The sequence below is a fragment of the Lissotriton helveticus genome, chromosome 2_1, assembly GCF_964261635.1.
Source record: "Lissotriton helveticus chromosome 2_1, aLisHel1.1, whole genome shotgun sequence".
Taxonomy (NCBI): Eukaryota; Metazoa; Chordata; class Amphibia; order Caudata; family Salamandridae; genus Lissotriton; species Lissotriton helveticus.
Genome location: NC_136059.1, coordinates 1,016,131,899 through 1,016,151,274, shown reverse-complemented (window position 1 = coordinate 1,016,151,274; position 19,376 = coordinate 1,016,131,899). Strand labels below are relative to the sequence as shown.

The window sequence follows — 19,376 nt, the reverse complement described above, 5'->3', positions numbered from 1 at the left end:
TTTCTTTAAGCATAACTTCAAGACGACTATTTTAAACCTATTATGAATGGTAATTGAATTCCAGAGAGGGAAGCATTATATATGGTCCACTATCTGAATCCTCTTCCAGGCTCCGACTACAAAATAGCGTTACTTTCTTGTCCAACTCTTGTAGTCAATATGTCATGAAAAATGTCACCATAGCTCCAGTGCCAAAATATAGGCCTCATTCTTCAGTCCTTTTTTATACCAATATCCTAATTCATTTTTAGCAGGCATAACACTCACATTGTTGGATTAACAAAGGAAATTAAGCAACAACCTTGTGCAATCCATGATTTATTTTAGTGGAATTTGTAGTTTTTAGTGCTATATACCATTTCTCAATTAAACCCTTTTAATTATTCGATAACATTGTAGGGTCCAACATTTACATTATTTTCTTAATACCTCAAATGAGGAAGCCTGCCTCAGTCTGACAGGCAGCCACGTTTTCCTTAGCCCAGGGTGGGAAATATCTGAGGGTTTCGTCAAAATTCAATATTTAGCTAACCACGAAGCCTTGTTCGACAGGGTCCAAAACCTGACACAAACTTGGAGGGCTTTGGGAAGAGCAGCTCTAAATCACAATTTTTCTCAGCGTCTGTTTGTGAGGGCACACCTCGCGGGGTAGTTTAGGGTTCTATTGATTTTAATTATGAAGCAAGCTACCCATGTTATCGGTCCCCATATAAGCAATGTCCACACATCAGAACAAGTAGACATTTATTTTAATAAATGGTGATCCTCTTTCATTGTATGCTTCCAAGTTATGTTTCAGAACATGTCTTTATATTTAGCTTTACTTTGTGTTCACACTTTGGGTCTTCTGAATCGAAATCTTTCTTTAAGGATGAAGCCCTGAAGAACAGCATCCTACTCACATATATGTTACATCAGTTACTCACTAGGAAGTACTGACGCTTATAGCCATCAGACTTTAAAAAGGTTGCAAAATATGTGTTAATCATCTGAAATCTGACCCCACCCTGCAAATAAATACTGCATAAGAACAGTGTTTAAGAAGTTAATATGATGTTACATGGAATGAAAAACATTTTCATGAAAAATAAACATTCTTCTCATTTAATTCGAATTACGTCTAAATTGTTAAGCAAACAGACTCTTCTCTAGCCCATTCATTGATTATATCATCTGAGCACAATTAGCGCCGTTTTAATGCCTGATACAGAAGTAAGCAGCTGAAAATGGCCAATTTACTTCAGCAAACTGTCTGGAACTCTTTGCACTTTATGCTGCTTTTTAGTTAGGTATGATACTTTTCAGAAAACAATCTCTGTTTTGTTATTCAACCGATTTTAGATTATGTCACAAGTACAGATTATCCTTAAATATACAGAAAATGTTGTCGTTGTTAAGTTGCAAAATTTGAGAGGCCCTCGGTATTAATGCCCACATACAAAAAGAAACAACTTGTTAATAATTGGCTTAATGGCTGCATTTGTTTTTAAAACAAATAAGCCTACAGTGCTCAAATAAAAACGACTATGTTTACTAAGCAATTTGATCCAACCTTCCATGCCCAATAGATTTTTGCGATCAACTGACTCCTATCAATCAACTGTCCCTAAGATTCAAAAGGCTAGAAGAAATGGCCGGTCTTTTGCAAATCTGGTTCCTAAACTAGGAAAGAAACACAAGACTAAGGATGAACTGAGATTTAGAAAGATATTACAGACCATGCCATTTGTCTAATCCAGGGAAAATATGATCTGGCTAATAGCTGCATAGCCCTTAGAGGCCCAGGAGGGTAGCCATGCTCTTTACAAATGCATGGATTAGATTAGGCTTGTGTTAAAGACACATATTATACTTGGCCAAGAACAAGTAGCAATATCCTTTTCAGACTTCTGCTTTACCAATAAAAGCAACATCTGTGCACGAGATATAATAGAATACTATGAAAATTAGAATGGGATAACCATCCCATTGGCTAGTAAAAGTCGGTCACGTTTTCAGGATATGCACAATCAATATGCATGATTCGAATTTACATATTATGAATTTCAGTGAAGGTTATGCTCGGATTTGTTGGTTGTTCTGCAAGTAGTACTGTACATATTTTAAAAATGCACTACAGAAATATTTAAAAGCATGTTACAGAACAAATATCAGACTGCTTCTTTTAGTGTTGGCTTTCCTCTGGGGTGGTATTCAGTGGGCTCTTATCACATGAATCGAGCTGCCCTTCTACAGCTTTGGAGAACTCTGTAGCTAAGCCTCATTATTTCACAAGGGACAACTTCAAAATCCTAAACCCATATTGGACCCGCACATGTCCCTTGTGGCGTGCTTTTGAGTGCCAGATACTTACTTGTACACAAATGTAGTTTCACACTCACAAAGTGAAACTTATCTCCACTGCCATGCCTGCTGATTCCAAAAATACCTATTGTCCTAAACGTCATCACAAATTGCAAATCTCTGGATTAATGAAACGCTTTTGCATCCTCAGCAGAAGATTAATTTCAAATTGGATGCAGTGTGCTGAAGCCTAACCAAGCATCTTTAATGCTTAGACTCAGAGGAACCGAACTGCAGCATCAATGTAAGAAAGGGAACTGTTGAAAACATGCTTTAACTACTGCAGATTACAGAATCATGCGAGGTCACAGGGAGGAAAGTGATTAATGTACGAAGAAGTAGAAAGTGTAATGCATTGCACATGATAGGAGCGATCAGAAGGTACAGCACTGTGGGGCAGAGGGAGTAACATCCAAGCAAAGTTCTGCTTATTAAGAGAGTACTTTAGTTATGCGGCCACTAAATAAACAGAATCACCCCAAATCACTGGTTCACCTCGCTAAACTGATGAAGTGACACAAAATACATACAGCCTGATTCATCATTCTCCTGTTTTGCGAGCCCCTAATAGCGATTCATAACGAATCGCTATTAAGGACTTCCAAAACGGGATTCATGTAGAAATTGCATAAAGAAATGCGATTCCTACACATTCCTTATTTGCGATTAGCAAATTGCTAATCGCAAATAAGGAATAACTCCCCATTCATTCCTATGGGCCAAAAGGCCCATAGGAATGAATGGGGAGTATTCCTTAGTTGCGATTAGCAATTTGCTAATCGCAAATAAGATAGCGATTTAAAGGCTGCCAGGGGTGTCCGAAGGACACCCTGTAGCACCCCTTAAATGCAAATCGAAACAGGTGTTGCGCACACACATGTCCAAAGGACATGTGTGTGTGCAACATGCAACTTAGAAAAATGCTTTTAAAAGCATTTTTCTAAGTTTTCGCTATTTACCACGAGGTTTGACCTCGCGGTAAATAGCGGGCCGAAATTGCGAATTCGCAAATTTTAAATGGATGATGAATTGCATTTAAGGAATCTCAAATAGAGATTCCTTAAATGTAATTCCTCGCAAAATAGCGAAATCGCTATTACCGATTTTTGCATTTGGGATGATGAATCCCAAATGCAAAAATAGCGATCGCAAAGGGCCAGATTCTCAGAATCTGGCCCTTTGCGAGCCGATTTCGGCTTGATGAATCAGGCTGAAAGGGCCCAATTCACAACCCATATGGTATAGTATGTAAAGTAGTACCTTCCTATAAAACGAAATTCACAGACCTACAGTTGGGCACTTCCGCCTCTCATATCTTTTCAGTGCTATAATCTCCTCCACCTGTACAGAGATCTCTACACGTGCAGATATACATTTTAGTAGTAAATGTGGGAGAGTGAAGAGGTAGTAGCTTGAAAATGGGGAATATTTACTACCAAAGGGAGAAATTGCGAGAATTTGAAGAGGGGTTTAGGAGGGACATGCTAATACAAAACGCACAATCACAAAAGAGTAAGACATTTACAATTCACAAAATACACTTAGAAAGTTATGATATGACCAACAGTAACAAAACAGGTGTAAATATACTGCATGGTACTCCCACACTCAATTAATTTATGTTTATATTATATATATATAAAAAACCCTTTCAGGCATAGCGTGATGCATAAATTATGCAAAAAAGAAGGAGAGAACTCTGGGTAGTCCTCAAATTTAGATGGAAAGCAGCTCCTGTTAGAGCACTCTCAACACCAGCGACACTCTAGATCTGCTCACCTCAAAAGTCTGTTTTTCTATCAAAGTCTTTAAGCATAGGATTAGCACAGTGCCATCCACGCAGAGATAGAAAAGGACAATGTATTTTGCCATTTCTACAGCAAAGTCTTTAAAAATAGGACTAGCACAGTGCTGTCCTTGTCGTGATGTAAAATGACAAAAGCCATTTATCACTCCAGGCACAGTTTTACAGCTTTGAATTGGTAAAATACCAACTCAAGCCAACCTGAAAGGAGTAAAAGCAACCCCTGACACAGTTTTTCACTCTAATTAGAGCTCTTAAGAGAGGTATAGCTTTGTCCAGACACCTAAATTTGAGAAATTTGAGAACTACCCAGAGTTCTCTCCTTCTTTTTTGCATGATTATATATATATATATATATATATATATATATATATATATATATATATATATATATATATATATATATATATATATATATATATATATGTCATGTGATCAAGGTACGTCTAGTACCAAAACGCGTAATGGCCGACGGAACAGCAGCTAAATAAATAAGTAATTTTGGCACTAACCTGGGTCTGTGCTCCACGTTTCTTTCCATGTGAGAAAGCGCAAGCACCCAGCTCGTGAGAGTGGAGTGGCGAAGATATATATATATATATATATATATAATATATATTTATATATATATCATTCAAAGGTGTGGAGGCATATACGTCTTCAGCTAGGTGTAACTTCCCATTCAGAAATAGCGAATTGCTAAAAAGTGGAACGTTACAAGCAGGTGTAATAGTAAATTTAGCCATGAGTAAATGTACGCATTTATATTTATCATTGTGGATCAGGCCCATTTAGTCTAAAAGTAACAGCAAAAGAAATGGTAAAGCAATTTGTGGAATATGATAATTTATGCATTGGGCAGAAATATATTAGTGGACCAAAAATATCATGCCGATGCATACAAGCAGAATGGGGACAACAGTTTCAACATGTAAGCTGGAGCCAAGCGTGCCCAATCTGTTGGCCTGTAGAAGGGCCACTCAAAACCCACCTGTTAGAACTGGCACCCCCAGTTAAGGTTTTCTCCCTAACATTTCCCTTCAACCCTCTTGTTTTGCTGATTTAGTTTTTGTTGGCTTTAGGATTCTGCCCACTTTGCCACTGTTGTTCAGTGCCACAGTGCTTGTACTCTCCCCTAAAAACATGGTAAGATTGGCTTACACCCAATTGGCATATTTAATTTACTTGTAGGTCCCTAGTAAGGTGGCACTACCTGTGCCCAGGGCCTGCAAATTGAATGCTACTGGTGGGCCTGCAGCACTGATTATGCCACCTACTTAAATAGCACTGTACACATGTCCCAGACCTGCAAGTGAAGCCTGAGTGTGCAGTTTTAAAATGATATGTCAACCAGGCAAAATAAACCTTTCGCCAGGCTCAGACCTTTTGTTTTGGTACACATAGGTCACCCCAGGCTAGTCTTTAGATAGCCAAGAGGGTGGGGTGCCATACAGTTAAAAAGTAGGGCAGGCGAATTTATGTTTTACATGCCCTGGTAAGAAGAAAAATCTCCTAAATTCATTTTTCACTAATGCAAGGCCTAACTCTCTCCAAGGATAACATTTGAGTGCAATATCCAAATGGGAGCAGGTAGCCGGTTCAAGTTTGGTGTCTTTGAAAATGTAATGCAAAATCCTATCTCATGGTTGTCAGATTGTTTAATTACAATCTTGAAAATGCCAGTTTTAGAAAGTTTGTATTTTCCTGTCTTAACCATTTGGTGCTTGCAGCCTGTCTCTGGGTCACATAACTGAGAGCAGTTGACAGTTGGGATTTGTGTATTCCTCCTAAACAGCCACACATAATAGGGAGCTTAAGTGTGTCTAAATGGGCCATCACTGGCAAGATGGGAGGGAGATGCTGGGCACAGCCCCACCTTCACTTGAATAGGCTGTGTCCTGCCTCCACACAAAGGGCTGTATATCCCCTGTATTTAGTATGGAGCTAGGCCAAAGATGGCAGGGCATCTGTGCAATTCAAAGGAATGCCTCTAAAAGCTTCTCCCCACGTCAAAGGTACCACTGGGTATAAATACTGGACATCAGACACCAGCTCTTCAGTACACTTCTGAACCCGTGGGCACTCTGCCAGGAAGAAAGACTGCTGTGCTGATTAACTCTGCTGGACTGATGCTCTGAATAACTGCTGCCCTGCTGTGCTGACCTGCTACCCTATTGCCTGGTTGAGAAGGACTGGAACTACTCCCGTTGGACCCAGGACCCCAAAGTTATCAGATCTGTCACAAAGGCCAGCATCACCTCCTCGGTGCAGGTCCCCGCATCCCTTATTAACAGCTGCCTCGATAACGATGCCAGACTCCACATCGAAGCCTCACAGCTCCTTGGAATGGAGACATCACCCTGACTGTGCCACACCTCCTTAACTAAGACACAGGACCTAGCATTGCAGCATCACCTCTCATTTATTTTATTTATTTATTTAAACTTATATTGCGCACAGCTACCCTCAATGGGTTTCCCGGCGCCAGAGATATATAAAAGAAAGAAAAACAAGCAAAAGGCCCAAAACAGAACAAACAGTGCAGAGGGATTAATTAAACAGAAGGGTCTTCAATTTTTTTCGAAAAGGGAGGAGATCAGTCTCGGGTTTCAAGGCCGGCGGAAGAGCATTCCACATCTTTGGGCCAAGATAAGAAAACGAGCGGCCACCCATTTTGGCCAGTTTAATTCTGGGAACAGAAAAATCGCCACTAGTGGAAGATCTTAAAGTGCGACCAGGCTTATAGACTTGAACCAGGTTCTGTAGGTATTTAGGGGCAGAACCCTGCCTGATTTTAAAGAGAAGGCATAAGATTTTAAATTTTACACGGTTCGGGACCTTAAGCCAATGAAGGTCACGCAAAGCCTGAGCTGCGGAAGATCTCCGGGGTACATTGCACAATAAACGAGCTGACGAGTTTTGCATCACCTGAAGCTTATTTATAGTGGCCTTATCGGCCCCAAGATAAAGCACATTCCCATAGTCGATGCGGGAGATCACAAGAGCCTGGACGACAGTTCTCTGAGTAGAGCGAGGCAGCATCCAAAGGATCTTCTGCAACCATCTTAAGGTGGAAAAACAGATTGCAGCGACCCTTGTTACCTGCTGTCTCATTGAGAGCCTGTCGTCAATGAGGAAGCCGAGGTTGCGGGCTACGGGGGCTGGATTCGGCAAAGGACCCATATCACAGGGCTCAAGCTCACCGTTGAGCTTGAGCAGATGGTCATGCATCCAAGCAGCAACGCGTGACAAGCCAGATTTCAGGGCAGAGATCTCATGGCCCTCACTGCTGGAGAGAGAGAACACACTCTGCGTGTCGTCGGCATACGAACAGATTGTCAAACCCGCGTCCTCCACGATGGTAGCAAGGGGTCTGACATAGATGTTAAATAGCAGAGGGCTGAGAATCGACCCCTGGGGGACGCCATATGCCGAGGAATAGACAGCAGATTCAGCTTCTGTCGAAAACACCTGAAAGGTGCACTCACTTAGAAAGGAGGCAATCCAGGCCAGCGCAGATCCAGCAACACCAAGGGAGCGGAGACAGTCAAGAAGAATGGAATGAGACACGGTATCGAACGCTGCACTCAAATCCAAAAGGATGAGTGCAAAGGTCTCCCCGCGATCGATACCGTGCCGAAGCCTCTCCGTCACCCCGAGGAGTGCGGATTCAGTGGAATAATGTGCGCGAAACCCAGATTGGGACGGATGTAGATATCCCACTTTCTCGACAAACGAATTAAGCTGAGTGTTCACATGTCGTTCCAAGATTTTAGAACATGCAGGCAGCAGGGATATGGGCCTGAAATTGGCTAAGTTAGTGATGTCCGCGCCGGTCTTTTTCAACAAGGGAACGACCATGGCATGCTTCCACTCTTGTGCCACCATAGACTCTGTAAGAGATGTATTCAGAAGTCTCATTAGGACTCTCTGTGGTTCGAGGTCCAACAGTTTTAAGATTTTCATAGGAACAGGGTCCCGAGGGGAGCCTGACCTGATACTGTTCAAGCACGAAGAGAAAGTGATGTCATCAAACAATAGCCAGTCGTAGATGTGCATTGAGGGAGGGGGAAGAGGACTGCTAAAAGTATCCACCGGTAGGGAATCAGCAGATGGCAGAGGAGTAATCAAGGATTCATGAATACGCTCCACCTTAGAGATGAAAAAATCTGCAATGGCATCACACTGTGGTTTATCCAAAGCCGGAGGAGAAGGTACCGTGTCTGCTCCTGTTAGCTTCTTCACCACTGCAAAAAGAGTCCGCGGACAGTTCTGTGCTTGAGTAATCGTGGATGCCGTAAGGGTGGCCTTGGCCAATTTACAGGTAGCATGATAGCTCTTTAATGCTTCTTTATAAGCCACCTTACTAGGGGTTGAATAGGAAAGCCGCCATTTTCTTTCCAGAGCCTTGCACTTGGCTCGTTGTAATTTTAAATCTTCAGAGAACCAAGGTGCAGGAGGATGAAGGGATCTGTGGTTATTAAGTATAGGAGGAAGGAATGCAGTTACAGCATCCGTTAACCACTGGGAAACTACAGCATTAGATTCTGATCCAGAGCTTTCCAGAATCGGAGTAGATTCAGTAAGATGTTGATTGAATGCCACCATATTAAGCTTGTCCCACCGATAGAAAGGCTTACTCTTACCGGCACAGGGCTTAGAATTGGGTACAGAGAGAGGTAACATGAAGTGTACCGCAAAATGGTCTGACCATTCTAGTGGGCGGGCCCTTTGGGAGCAGTCATAGGGTAGATTAGAGATAATTGGGTCTAGCAAGTGGCCGGCCGAGTGAGTAGCCCCCGAGTTGCGAAGTAATAGATTAAAAACTTCGAGGTCAGATAAATAACGACTGACTGAGAGTACCTTCAAAATCTTCAAGATGGATGTTAAGGTCACCAAGAATGGTGAAATTAGCCGTTTTAAGTAGTACGGGAGATATACTATCAGCCAATGAAGATATCCAAGGACCAGCATTGCCCGGAGGGCGATATATCAAAAAGACCGGAAAGCGTTAGTTGAGGGCCAATCATGAATTTAAATAGTGCGGCCTCGCATCCAGGAAGGGGAAACGACTCCAACTTACATTGGTAGATGGTTTTAAAAATAATAGCAATCCCCCCACCCTTCCCGGAAGCCCTGTCCTGACGTACCATCACGTAGTTGTTGGGAACGGCTATGGCAATGTCAGGTCCAGAGCTTTCGTGGAGCCAGGTCTCAGTCAAAAACAATGCATCTGGCGACTCATCATTTATAAAATCAAATAAATTGAATTTATGTTTGGGGAGCGATCTACAATTAATACTCCAAAATTGGAGAGGAAGGGAAGTCAGGAGTTTTAGTGGGCTTCCTTTTGCCCCGGTAATGCGCCTTGGTTGTTTGTGTCTTAGAGAGCAACATTTTGCCGGTAGAAAAGCCGCAACCAGCACAAGTAAAGTAATGGGTAGGCAAAGTACAGGAGATACAGGAGACGGGTATGCGGGGTCGCAAAGATCTTAGTGTAAAAGCAGAATACGTTAAACAATTGACAGAGAGATCGTGAGTTAACCAACCTGAGCTGAAGTGCGAGATGTCAATATGCAGCCCGTCCTGCAGCCCGTCCTCAGCGCGGACGGGCGCAGACGGGCTAAACTCAGGCGTAACTCCGGCGGAAATCCGGCGATCCCGCAGCGCGTTACCGCTGCGCGTCAGCATGGCTTGCTTTTATGCTGGTCTAGCCTCCTAGCGACAACTAGACCGCTGGGAGCATGAAGCGCCGCCGGGCGTGTGCCCCACTCAAGATGGCCGCCAAACGAGACAGGGCGAGGGACCCGCAAAGTACGGTGTTCTTCACGATTAAAATACAAGTAAGCGGGTCAGAGATGCGAGTGTGCAAAGGCCAATTTTAAAAACAGGGAAACAGGCAAATAAAATTCAACTTATCAGACAAAACGGGGATTTTAAAAAATGCACGCAGGAGCTGCACGATGATGCATCGATAATAACAGCCACATCGCTTTGACTGCATGACACATCTTCGACACAGATCCTCACAATGCACCACAAATCAGGATTTATGGTACTCTTTTCACCAGGCCTAACTTGGTCCCCGTAACTGGCCCGTGCTCCATCATGGTCGACCTGAACTTGTGACTTTGTCCTGGTTGACGTGACAAGCTATCCACAGTTGGCGCTTTGTGCTTTTAGCACTATTTTCACTGAAATCTTTAAAGCTTCATAACTACAGTTCTACTGCTAATTGGATTTTAGTCTTTTTGGTCTTCTTATATCAATTAAATGTATCACTCTTTTTCTAATATAGTTTGATATCCTTTTTGTGTGGTGTTTTTCACTTAATTACTGTTTGAGGTGCTGCAGAAATACTTTACACATTGCCTCTAAATTACGCCTGACTGCTCGGTGTCAAGCTACCAGAAGGGATTAAGCACAGGTTAATTTATGGTTGGCTTGTGCTTCACCCTAACAAGGATTGTGGTTGCTGCTTGACCAGGGATCACACCCAAATCAACCAACAACCCAGTGCCTTACACTACACTTGTGTTTTCAGTTAAAAATAGCTGCAACGTACATTCTACACAAGTGACAATTTGAAGAAGAGCATGAGAGGACAGAGAGAATAGAACGGGATATGAAGATATCTGTTACTGCCAGGGAACAGCTGCCAGGGAACAGATACTAATGTCCATGCTCTGTTATGATTTCTTTAAACTGCATTGCACACTGCCTTTGGACCTTTCCGAGTGCACAGATAGTACAAAAGTCAGGTGCAGGCTTAAGTGGTAAAGAAATACAAACAGTAGCATCCTCAGCTTGTACCACAAGGACTATTTTTGCATTTGCTTTAAGAAAATTGACATACCATTCAAAATGTTAAACAAGAAGTCCCAGAGAACAATCTGTGATAGTTAGATTTTAGATACTATAAACTAGATTTTAAGGTTCAAATGTGAAGCGATCATAGAGGCAGTAGCCAAGGTGAAATTAAAGTCTGCAATACACCAGAAGGAGTGACACAATACAATAAAGTGCTTTATCTTACAACTGGGCAGTGCCTACTATCTGCTTCAACTCCCAACTTGATTCATTATGTCTTTAGCTGTCACTATAAAGAGCTATAGAAAGATGCACTGCTACAATTAGACCTAATGTGGGCTTTGGGTTAGCCTACTTCAGTCAGTGGCTTATAGTGTGCTGCACCTTTCAGACACTGGATGAATCACTTCAAAGGTCAGTTCACAGAAAATGGGCTGTCTTACCCCATGCTATTGGCGTTTTTTCTGTGTCTTACTCTTATCACATGATTTGATTGCAATTCCTGAGGCCAGCCCTCACTCCCATTATAACTCTCCTGCATGCTCCTGTCATCATCCGGCCCACTCTCCTCCATCAAGACCACCTCTATCCTCTCCCAGCATTGCTTCCCTCCCTGTCCATTCACTCTCCCTGCCAATCATTGCTTAATTTGATTTGGTGGTTTCTGGTGCTCAGCACTTTATTGCCAACAACAGCACTTATGCCAGTATTGTCTAATTTAGTACAACAACAGTTATTTGTTAATTCAAAATACATTGAAATGACTAACACCTGCCACCAAAGTTATTGTTATAGCTTTAAAGGACTGGAATTGTAATAATTGTCACTCTTGTAGGAGTGTGATGGTAGTATTTGTGTTGTACAGTAATAGGCAGCATTGACAGAGGCAATGGGCAGTAAAAGTGGAATTTGCGCCCTGAGAAGGCCCCAGGCACATATTTTTTCACAAATTAAACACTGCTGTCATTGACTCCTCCTCTCTCCTCTTCCCGCATTGTTCCACGTCTCTAGCCATCCAATCACACTCCAAGCCATAGAGCTATCCTCTCTACTTCCCTCACTTTGATCTCTATTCTCTATCCCCACACTCACCCTGTCCACTGGCTCTGTATTCCTTTTGCCCCACCAAGGAGTCAAGTTCTCTTTTGCCCCAAGTCATGCCTCTTTACCAGAGTCATCTGCTCATCTTTTCCAGCATTGTTCTCCACCCCTCCCCTTCCAAACTATCCAATGACCCTTCTTGCCACTGAGTCTTCTACTCTCTGTGTCACTCCCTGCTGCATGCTCATCCTTTCAACTTCCCTGTATGTTTCACCACCTTCTTTCCTCACTGTGCACATCCATGTATTGACCAGTTGAACACAGGTATTGCCTTAGTGTACTTATAGCTAAATCAGTTACAAAGGCATAAGAAGTGCATGGCCATCTTCCTATGTGTTTTTTAATTATGCCATTCATGTGGGTCAACCAGTTGTGCCTATACACCAAATTTAGATGCAATCTTGTGTCCACCTTGTAACGGCATAAAAATAAAAAAAATCTTAAATGGTCTCCCACCACACTATTACCTTTTCTAATGATTTTACCACAACTGTACAAGTGCCGGCATATTGAAGGGTGGTTTTATTAAAAACATTTTTTGGCCAAAGGCGGTTTGCCAGTGAAGACAAATTGGTTTTGCCAATTGTTATCTTGTTTAGGGGAGACATTATGTCAATGCAAAGGACGTTTGTGGCTTAGATGTGTGATGCTGCTTCAGGTTCATCTGTGACCAATCAAACATAGATTTTATACTGAAACAGTTATTCTTGAGTGAACAACCAACCTTTTCATTCTCCTGTTTCATGGATCACCTTGATTTTGACATCACCTGTTGAGATTATTAATCTTGCTTGATGTTTTGTCTAATGTCGAATTGTAGGCAATTGGGACATTCTCCTGCAATTTCTGCCAGGAGAATATATTTTGTCCACTTTGTAGGAATTTCGCCTTAGTTTAGTTACCCAGTGGCATAGTTGCCTGGGCTCTCGTTTTGGTTTACCCACTCCAACTCCAACGGCTTTGCGCTAGAAGCTGCTTCTGCTAAGTGGCATAACGAAACTTGAGGGGGCATCCCTGCTAAGTGCATGGAGGGGGCCCCTTCCGGATTTACTCCGGAGCTCTCAGGCCAGTGTACTGAGCTGAGGGGCCACCTTGCAGCTGGGGCCCTGCCTGCACTATCAGGGGCTGCGGGAGCCTTTATTACGCCACTGCTTCTGCTGGTATTGTTGTCCTTTTCCGTCCGTTATTCTTCTTAGCAGGAGAGTTCAGATTATGAAAGCAATTGACGTCATATTGTTTGCGACAAATTGTAGGTGCTCCAGAAAATCGAGGAGGCATTGCTCGTGTGATGACGTGCACTGCTTATACATGCTGTGAAATACTACTGTCCATGGCTGCAACGCTGTGTGCCCCCCGCTGCTGATGTAGTGTGGTGTTACTCTGTTTACGTCATTGCAGGGCTGGACAATGGGAACAAAAGAAGCCCTGGCAAAAATGCTCAGACAAGCCTCACTCCCCTTCTCTCCTCATGCAATATCTCTCTCTCTACATCCATCCACTCTCTGATCGCTTTCTCTCCACCTTCCCCTTCCCTCTCTCTCTTGAAGCCTCCCAGTGCCTGCTGCCATTAACCTCGGGGAGCTAGAGAAAGTGACAGAGCGCCCATCAGTGGCCCCAGGCTTTCAAAACCGACCTCCAAGGACTCCAACCCACCGGGGAAATGCCAGATGGAAGGAGAGGCCTGTCCGCCCCGTATCTTTGTGCAGTGCATCACAGTCAGTGCCCTGTGTTTAAACAGGGACAGCATATAAAATAACTATATGCTTCAGCGCTGCATCCGGATTGTTCCATGTCAGGATTATATAACACTTTGCATAATCCTCTCAAACTAATCTTTCTTGATTTGCAACCCCCCCAAGATGAAACAGTATTTTTAGATTTCGGTCCATCCTCAGTTAACCTGTTCTGTGGAATCCCACTCTCTTTTGTCCAGATACATTCACATGAATGCTGATCTAGTCTGTCAAATTCCAGCTCCCCCCTCCAACATTCATGCACCGAAGGGAGCTCTGTGCACGAGTACGAAAACGTTGACATTTACTGCAGTTATTTTATTTAAGGAAGTGCCTGTCAGCCTTAAGCAGCATCAAACTGCCCTCAGGATGCGTTACCTAATTCAGTTTAAAAATGGAAACTGTTCTGTGGGCGAAAGGAGGGATGCCATTCTCACCAGCCGTACTCGGAGCAGGGCTTTGTGCCCATTAGTGGCAGCATATACATTCTGTTCTGCATTATCCTGGGTCGACTATTTCTGTAATCTACTGTACATGGGTAGATGGAACGGCGGTGCTTTTCAGAACCAACAGAAGGTTGTGGGAATGTCTGCTATTTTGGTATTTTCTTTAATATTCTGCTAATGAGACATTCTGTTGGCGTGATCTCCGGATTCTAGGAACAGAGCCACTCGGCATGTGCTTGAAGGCAAATGAACAAAGAGCAGTGCTGAAAAAGATGCTTCATCTAGAAGGCTGGCAGGAGACTCCTCCGGAGTCTGCTGGGTGTTTTAACAATTTATTTGCAAAAAAGGGAAAACAAAAGATTAATCACAATCGTAGAACATGATTGCAGCCTGCTGGAGTTGAAGCAATGGCGAACTGTTTTACTTTCAGTGCGGGGTCGCTTTTCACTGCAGTACATGAAACTGAGCGCTGATTTAATGAAGGAAGTTGAGAAAATAGAACAGCAACTGCAGCGATCTACAGCAGTTACCTGTCCAAAGAGCATGCAATATAATCACAGGCCTGCTGTTTGTGTTGACTTTAAGATTATGGAAAGGGTGACACTGTATTCAATCTGATGGAAATGGATAACCTTGATAATGCGAAAGTACCGTGTGTTTTCAGAATTAAAAACACTTAGGAGGCATATGAAAGTGAAGATGTATCGATTAGGAGTATCGGCCAGTTTATTTGAGATTTGCGTGAATTTCACGAATCCTTCATGACAAATCTTTTGGAGATCAAAATGTAAGCGACATGGGGATAGTATGAACTGCTGTTCAAGCTCTTGCATTCTTGTATCTGGAAGGTGGTAAAACCCTACTTCATAGCCTTCCAGACTCCGCACTGGCACCCTTTAGGGGCATCCCAGCGACGGCTCCTCCACTAATGCGGAAAAGTGTTGCACCACAGCTCTCAGGGCAGTGGAGAAATGAAAAATAAAATTATAACAACACAACGATATAATTTTATTTCTAGGTTAGAGTGAGCGTGGATGGGGTCACAGGGAGGAGGATATATCCATGCACCATACGTGCCCATCACAGTTTGGCTGGCCTTTTTGGGCTGGCCAAACAGTCATGCGCACTTAGCAGTCCCAAGGCTCCCTGGCACTGTCTGAGTGGCCAAACAGGCCACTCAGACCACAGACGACGCTGCTGCGATGCTGGTGTGCTGCCGTGAGGCAGGAAGAGACGAGGACAGAGGAGAAGCTGCAACCGTCATCAGGAAAGTGATCTTTTACATTTTCCTGATACTCCCTCCGCCCCGCCCGCCCCACCACCCCCATTCTATAGCAGTCGCCAACGTGGCAATCCAACATTCCGCAGCATGTCTCATCCAGGACCTGTAGAAACATGATCACATCACCCTAACCCTGATAGAACTCCATTGGCTCCACTTGCTGGTCCGCACTGTCTTCATAACCACCTGCATCATTTACAGAGCCATTTCAGTCAGAGCCCCTGCTGATCTTTAACATCCCTGTATTCATCAGGACCTCCCCAAAACTGCTCCAATTTAGGAGAGAGTTAAAGACTAGCTTCTTTAAAGAACACTACATCACCCTGCATTTACCGTCCACAACTCACCTTCCTCTAGTATTATTTGCAGACTTTGTTTTCTTTTGACCATGTACAGCGCTCACGCTTTAGGAATACCACGTACATACATACATGTGGCATTGAAAGCTTTGTGATGGAAGCAGCAAGATGTGCATGTAATTGTCACCCATGATGTGTGTAGTTTCCATGTTGCACCACAAACACAGTTTTATACTTCAAGGTAGTTCACATGGTATTTTATCCTGCATAGGAAAACTCATGGCTACAGGGAAGTGCAAACACTGGCTAATTAGGAAGTTTGAGAGGCCGCAAAGCAGAAGAGTTCACCTGGCAACCACTATTTTTATTTATCCATGTAGGTACAAAACTATAATGCTGAGACAACTAAATTACTTTGAAAGCTGATAAAGGAACATAAATGAGTTTTCAGCATCATGAATACCAAATGCATATTTTGTGTAGAAAATTAAACTTGGTGAATTCATGTAGACTGGAGTGCAACCACAGTTGCCAAATCACACAATATATGCTAAGGATCACATTCAAATAAGAACAGCTTGGGAGTGGCTAAGTTGTTTTCTTTATTTGAAACATTTGCATTACCAATGATTTATTAAACTTAATTCAAGGGTTGACTGTAGTGCGTTCAGCCTATACGAAACTACTTATCAATTTCCACTGTCATGCACTTGATATAGTTAAATATACTTAATTGAAGTGCAGAGTCCACCGTATTGATACGTAAAGATGATAATTTCAAAGGAGCAAAAGTATTGGGTTGACTGAAGTGTTCCATGAATCAGTGGAAATGATCTCTCCAAGTACAAGCCAAGGATTCATTGGACCTTAATATAACTCTTTTCTCAATCTAAAATATCTTATCCTCTGCAGAATGTATTAGCCATGAAGCCTGCTTCAATTCAGCATATTCGGCACCCATCTTTCTTCCATTTCTCCACCTGGTAACCTCTCACTTCAATTATCTAGCCAACCATCTATACATGTGTTGTCTGTACCTATGTGTGACTGTATGCATAGTGCCTTAACACTATGCGTATCTGTGCGTTGTCTGTGTGTGCTTATGTATGAGGATGCATCTGTGTATAATAATTTCGTTACAGATGACGTCCATGGATTCATGAATGTCTGCAGCATGTGCATAAGTATCTGTTTGGATGCTAGTCTGTATGTAAGGATGTCTATGTGTGTTGTTTCCTGTGCAAGGGGTGTATGCGAGGCTATGACAAACAGAGGCAGAGCCAAGGCCCTACCACCAGACAGGAAGACCAGTGGAGACACCACAACCAAGAGAAGAACGAGCCCGGAGGGCACACAGTAGCACAACCCACCAAGGGGGTAGAAACCAGAAGAGGAACCGGGAAGAAACTGGACCCAAGAAGACACAGCAACAGCAGAGCCACCAAAAACCCAGGAAGGCCAGGGACCAGAGAAATCAGAGGCGCAGAACCAGCCCCAACCCACAATGCCCCAGCTGGAAAAAAACAGCAGGGAGGCTCGTAGGAACCCCAAGGGACCAAGACCAAGACTCAAGCAGAAAAAGACAGAACCCTGCCAACACCACAGGGAGCCAAATCCAGCTACAGAAACACCAGGGACACAGCAGGCAGAAACCCTACCATTGAAGATAGAGACTACGCAACAGAAGCTAGGGACTCCAGGACATACGAAACACAAAAGCCCCATACCCAAGCTGCCCACAGCAGAAAGCAGGGGAAAGAAACACTGTCAACCGGACACCACCCGAGGCCGGAAGATGCCCGACAGCACCGCCGCCAAAAGAATGGACCCATCAGCCAGCCTCATGAGCTGCAAAGCTAGAGCGGCAGGGCAAAGCCAAAAACCGGCCCAACAGCAACCAGGTGCCACAGGGGCACCCTGAGCCCAGCCCCCAAGCCGCCAACCACCCAAGGGCAGCGGTAACGCAAAGCCAGAGAAGTGACACAGCCCGGCGAAGGGGAGCAAGGCCCCCAAGTGAGAGCAAAACCAAAAAAAGCTGCGAAAAAGCAGGGGTAAACTGCAACACGGCGCACACCCCCACAACTGTCAGACACCAAATCGCAGGCTGCCACACCAACTTCCCCACCAGTCACAAGCAAAGTGTAGGAACCAAAGGAGCCGCAGAAGCAAAAGGACAACCCATAACACCGAGCCCCCACCAGCGGCAAACAGCCGGCCAGCGGGGAGGCCGAGGACCCCCAAAAACTGCTAAGGAACCCAGAAAGGAATAAAAAGAGAGGAGACAAAAAAGCGCAACCCAGGACTCACCCACGGGTCAGACAGAGACTACACCATCTGCCCTCTCCAGCCACCCCAGGCGCTCTCCACAACCCCAGCACAGGGCAACAGGAAAACTCCTAAACCAGGCTCTCCAGTGACACCACCAGCTCAACCCCCGAGCCACCAGCCCCCTAAGGACAGCCGCCCATGAGCAGCAAGAGGCAGAGGCACAGGGCTCACCAAAGAGCTACAGCTTCGTGGCTCATGCCAGGTCACATAGAAAGACCAACACCAAGCCCTCACTAGTGGGAATGGAACTCATAGAGCAGGGAGGCAAGGGACACCAAATGGCCTGACCGTGCTGGAAGATATGTGCCAGACACCCAGAAAGGCAATAGAATGAGGCGAGGAAACCCGATATGCTGTGCTACCCCCGGAGCAGGCAGACTCCACACCTTATTGACTGCCCCCACCAGCCAGCCCAGGTGCACTCCAACACTCCAGGACTGGGCCAAAGTCAAACTGCCACAACAGCCCACCAGGCACAGCAGGGGCACCACCAAGTCAGCCCCAAGCTGCCATCCAGCTTCCAGCGCGTCTCTGCCATCATGATGACGTGCCCTGCAACCTGGAACAGACTGGGAGGGCCAGCGCACCAGAAGCAAAGTGCCGGCCAGCAACACCCGCACCTCCCGGTAAGGCCAGCAGGCTGGGAGGCAACACGCAACATGTCGAGAACGGCCCAGCAGCCTGACAGGAACCTGCAGAAGACTGCATCAGGAGCGGCACCCGCAACCTCGTCCCATTCTGCTGGCACACAAAAAGGTACAGGCAGAATGCTGGTAGGTACTGGTTATCTACTCCCAGTGGTGGGGGGGCGGGGGTAGGGATCCCATCATTCCCCTGTTCTTTTTCCTGTCAGGGAGATGGACATCACTATTAGTAAGGAATGGGACGAGGACTGGAGGGACCTGAGGGTAATGTAGGTTGTTTGTGCTGAATGCCAAGTTTAACGGCGGAAGGCTGGGTTGCAGGACCTTGATGCACAGGTGAAATGAAAACAATCAGCTGCATGCTGGAATAGCAACGTATAGCCAGAAGAAGCTGAGTTACAAGCCTTCGTAAGGACACAAAACTCACATGGCTATGGTATTGATAGAGCGCGCGAGGCCACCCGACCAATAGTTTTCGCCGTTTCCGGCTTCAGGGCCCATATACTTTTCAAAACACCATATACATCGATCAGGTGACTTCACGAGCTCTACCAATTTGGTGTGTGTGTGTTCCCTGCTACCAATT

At 44.4% G+C, this 19,376-nt stretch overlaps 1 protein-coding gene across 1 annotated transcript in view; it reads left to right on the top strand.

Moving 5' to 3' along the window:
- Positions 1–16,805, top strand: part of LOC144820195 (E3 ubiquitin/ISG15 ligase TRIM25-like) — a 41,579-nt gene extending 24,774 nt beyond the window's left edge. The window contains exon 3 of the mRNA XM_078677806.1: positions 16,731–16,805. Within this exon, the coding sequence (XP_078533932.1) occupies positions 16,731–16,805 (75 nt within the window). The remainder of the gene's footprint in view (positions 1–16,730) is intronic.
- Positions 16,806–19,376: the final 2,571 nt, after the last annotated feature.